Source organism: Penaeus japonicus, unplaced genomic scaffold (genome assembly GCF_977035675.1).
Source record: "Penaeus japonicus unplaced genomic scaffold, GWHDUDI00000001_assembly GWHDUDI00000018, whole genome shotgun sequence".
Lineage (NCBI taxonomy): Eukaryota > Metazoa > Arthropoda > Malacostraca > Decapoda > Penaeidae > Penaeus > Penaeus japonicus.
Genome location: NW_028234420.1, coordinates 30252686 through 30257110, shown reverse-complemented (window position 1 = coordinate 30257110; position 4425 = coordinate 30252686). Strand labels below are relative to the sequence as shown.

The window sequence follows — 4425 nt, the reverse complement described above, 5'->3', positions numbered from 1 at the left end:
TATATGTATATAAAAAGAAAGAAAGAAAAGTATATATAAATATATATATACATATATATTATATATATGTATATATATATATAATATACATATATGTATATATGTGATATATATATGATTATATATATATATATATATATATATATATATATATATATATATATAAGGACTTAATTACACAAATCAACAACTATTGACGATGTAGTATGATAATGTGAGTGATATATAGTGTTTTATATTTGATTACCATAATCATACTTATATGAAAGCTAAGTAACTCCATTTCGATATAGAAAAATGTGAACCAATAATACAAAATGTTTTTTCCTTTTTTATTTCAATATATAGACATATTACATAACTGTTATTCGACCTCGTGTACGAAAATTTTCATGAAATATTAGGAGGCATACATTTTCTCTCTGACACACACACACGCACACACACACACACACACACACACACTTATCTATATATACATATATAAATGTATACATTTATTTATTCATTCGTTAATGCACCTCTGCAGCACCATCATTGCTGTCTATCAGACAGTATATAAAATGAAAATATTTTTTATAAATGTTATTATAAATTATCGTGGCTATATGCAATAAAAAATAACTTATAAATAGGTAACAAATATCTATATACAAATTTACATATACATAAAAACATAACTAGCTGTAGAGGGACAATTCAACCGTTGAAAAAGTATTTGAATCTCCACTTGGCAAAAGGAAATAACTTTCATCTGGAGAAAGTTCTCTTAAGCTTTTGCTTGAGGGAGCTTTTCCTCGCGGCGGGCAAGACGAGAGTGGCACTTGACGAACTAACACTTAGACTCTCAAAACACTGTCTCACGTCTATAGTATCGTCCTCGAACCTGACACTATCCCTTTGCGACTGGAGTGAGGAGACGGTGCGCGATGCCTGGATCTCCAGACCGAGACTGGCTTGGGACGAGAGCGAGCTGGAGGGCGAATTCCTCTGCCATTGGCGATATTCCGCCTCGTTTGCCGCTCGGATTTCCTCTTCGCACTCCGAGGGCGTGCGGGTGAACCTCTTCTCGGGCACCTGGAGGCCGTGGGGCTTCGCGATGGTGAAGACTTGGTCACTGCGACGCACAGGGAGGGTCCTCGTCGGTCTCACGGCCGTTACTTCGCGACACAGGATGAAACAGAGCAACTGGTAGTATGCGTTACGGTACTTCTCAGAGCAGACGACGTATATGAAGTTGTTAATGCCATACTGCAGGAAGTAGATGGAGTACAATACTATGCCGAGTTCAGGGATTGTTTCCTGTAGAGTGGAATCGTCTCTGATGAGGATGATGTTGTACAATGAGATGGGAATGACGCAGATGAGGAAGACGAACAGCAGGCGGACGATCACCTTGGTCGTCCGGCTGCGACGTAGCTGAACCTGCTGGAATGAGTGTGACCTGTGGACGATACAGAACCAGTGTTATAATCTGCAGGACAAAAAATAGTTTTAAAAGACAAATGTATTAGAGGACATATCTTTAAAAGACAAATGTATTAAAGGATATATTTTTAAAAGACAAATGTATTAAAGGATATATTTTTAAAAGACAAATGTATTAGAGGACATGTTTTTTAAAATACAGATATATTAGCGAACATATTTTTAAAAGACAGATGTATTTGATGACATATTTTTGAAAAGATACACTACGAAGAAATGGATGTTATTGGGAGGCGGATTTAAAAAAAAAAACTTGTATTCTTTAAATAGAAAACGTGAAGTTTGCTACACATATTTCATAGAAGAGCAGATGAAAATAAATCTCATTTTGATCACTATAAACTTCAACCAGGATGACCAATATCACCAACGATAATCCATAATTAGATAATAACATTTAGGTAATAAATAACATACAGATAATATTAGATAATAAATAACATACAGATAATATTAGATAATAAATAACATACAGATAATATTAGATAATAAATAACATACAGATAATATTAGATAATAAAATAATAGATAATAAATAGATCATAAAATAATCGATAATAGATAATAAAATAAATAGATAATAATAATAAATAGTAGATAATAAAATAAATAGACAATAATAATAGATAATGAATAGATAAAAAAAAAAAAAATCATACATCACGAAAAACAAACTTACCCCATAACCGAGAGGATGCGAGAATTATTGGTATAGACTTGGCACAGTATGACGATATAACCAATAGAGATGAGAATACAAGGGACAGCAGTCTCCATCGTAAAGAACATAGTACGAGGATTGGTACCACCGCCGCCTATGAAGTCACACTTGAGCGTAATGCTGTTGTAGCCAAAGCTCCCATACACCTGTTTCAAGGAGAGGAAAAAGATTGGTTAATGGGGTTTATCAAAGTCTTGATCAAAGGATAAGGGCGCAAGTTTTTGATAACCTCGTCTGGTTGTTCTTCGGAAAGATGCTAAGGATTTTTGTGTCCTTATCTGTCTGTCCAAGATTATCCATTAATTCGCCTTTCTTCAATAATTTGCCGATCATAATCCTTCGTTCATTCATATTTTTTTCCCTAATTATTCATTTATCTATGATCCTTCATAATTTCTACACTCACCTCTAGATAAGTGGGCATTTGTAGTGCTATTCCAAACAGCCAGATGAATATGCAGTAGATCAGAGTTTTCCAACAAGTAAACCATCTGTTTGGACGTCTGCTGTTGTGGCGAAATTTGTAGATACAAACGCACCTGTGGAAATAGGAGATGAGATGCATTTGTAAGATGAATCAACAAATTAGACTGAGAGAGAGAGAGAGAGAGAGAGAGAGAGAGAGAGAGAGAGAGAGAGAGAGAGAGAGAGAGAGAGAGAGAGAGAGAGAGAGAGAGAGAGAGAGAGAGATTAACATGCAAATGGTAGAGAGTGTGTGTGTGAGAGAGAGAGAAAGATAGATAGAGAGAGAGAGAGAGAGAGAGAGAAAGAGAAAGAGAGAGGGAGAGAGAGAAAGAAAGAAAGAGAAAGAGAGAGAGAGAGAAAGAGAGAGAGAGTGAGAGAAAGAGAGAGAGAGTGAGAGAAAGAGAGAGAGAGAGAGATTCATATAACTATTATCCATCTATTCCTTTAATATCCATCTATTTACCCAATCTTAATTCATTGATCACTTAATACAGCATTATTACCTCTCCAAAGCCATAAGGCCCAAAGTCGTCCACTCCGATATGGCGTTTGTGTACCGGAGAAAGGCTGAGAACCGACAAGCCTCTTTATGTCCATCCCAAGGTATTATGGAAGTCTGTGATACGTTATTCTGCGTTTGAGAAGAAAGATGATAAGAACCCTTTAATAAATCATGTAATATATATATATATATATATATATATATATATATATATATATATATATATATGTATACATATATATACACACACAACTTTATGCCTTTATATATATACAACTTTATGCCTTTCTTAAAAGAAGAAACAAGCTTTTTCGACGTCTTTCGACATAAAAGAAGAACACCTTAATATCTTAATATCAAATTAATCTAATTCTTAGCATTAATTCTGTGCCTAAATCTGAACAACTATAGATTTACACTAAAAGATACAATTTATCTTTTGACTTAAAAAGAGACAACTTAACTTCAATGATATAAATATCTCCACCCAATTCAACATCTAAATTTAAAAAAAAGCTAAAGCCAAGAGGAAAAAAAGCTTCACCATCTTACCTTATATGAAGTATAATACGTTATAAACATGAAGGGAAGGTTGACAGCTGAGTACAGGAAGTCCGCTAAAGCCAGATTGATAATGAGGACAGTGTCAGGTGTCATGTACTTGATGCACCTGTGGAATAAAAAGCATTTGTTTGTGATAGTGTGACTGAGGACTTCGAGGCGAGGTAGTTGATATCTTTACGGAATCTTGTAATGTATGTTTTGCATGAAGAGTACAGCATAGAAATTATAGTTTTGATGTGTATTTATTGTAGGGAATTTTGTGTGGGTTTGATGATGCGTGGCTTATTGCTGGATCTTAAAGCATTTGACATATGATTACATTGTCAGTCACACACACACACACACACACACACACACACACACACATAAACACACACACACATGCTTATACATAGCACGTGGATGGGTGCAGTGAACAATAAGTTGCAAAACTTCTTCACATCTTTTCTCTTCTTCCGCTCAACCTCTTACTCTGCCTTCCAAACAACAACAAAACAAAAAAGACTCCTTTCGGAACGCCAACTCACCTGAGCGGAACCGGCAAGCAGAACTGGTGTGCGAGAGTGACGAGTGTCAACAGGTTACCGAGAGACCCAATGATCATCACCGTGAGAGATACGCTCATCGCCAGAACGAGGGACCAAGTATTCACTTCGGCGGTCGTGGTGGCGTTGATCCCCACCGT

At 35.6% G+C, this 4425-nt stretch overlaps 1 protein-coding gene across 1 annotated transcript in view; it reads right to left on the bottom strand.

The window, feature by feature from the left end:
• Positions 1-325: 325 nt before the first annotated feature.
• Positions 326-4425, bottom strand: part of LOC147469930 (G protein-coupled receptor moody-like) — a 4553-nt gene continuing 453 nt past the window's right edge. Inside the window, exons 1-6 of the mRNA XM_086546867.1 lie at positions 4268-4425; positions 3729-3846; positions 3178-3305; positions 2616-2748; positions 2168-2355; positions 326-1444 (exon numbers count right to left, since the gene is read on the bottom strand). The exon at positions 4268-4425 is cut by the window's right edge and continues 453 nt beyond it. Of these exons, the coding sequence (XP_086402993.1) occupies positions 751-1444; positions 2168-2355; positions 2616-2748; positions 3178-3305; positions 3729-3846; positions 4268-4425 (1419 nt within the window). The 3' untranslated portion in view covers positions 326-750. The remainder of the gene's footprint in view (positions 1445-2167; positions 2356-2615; positions 2749-3177; positions 3306-3728; positions 3847-4267) is intronic.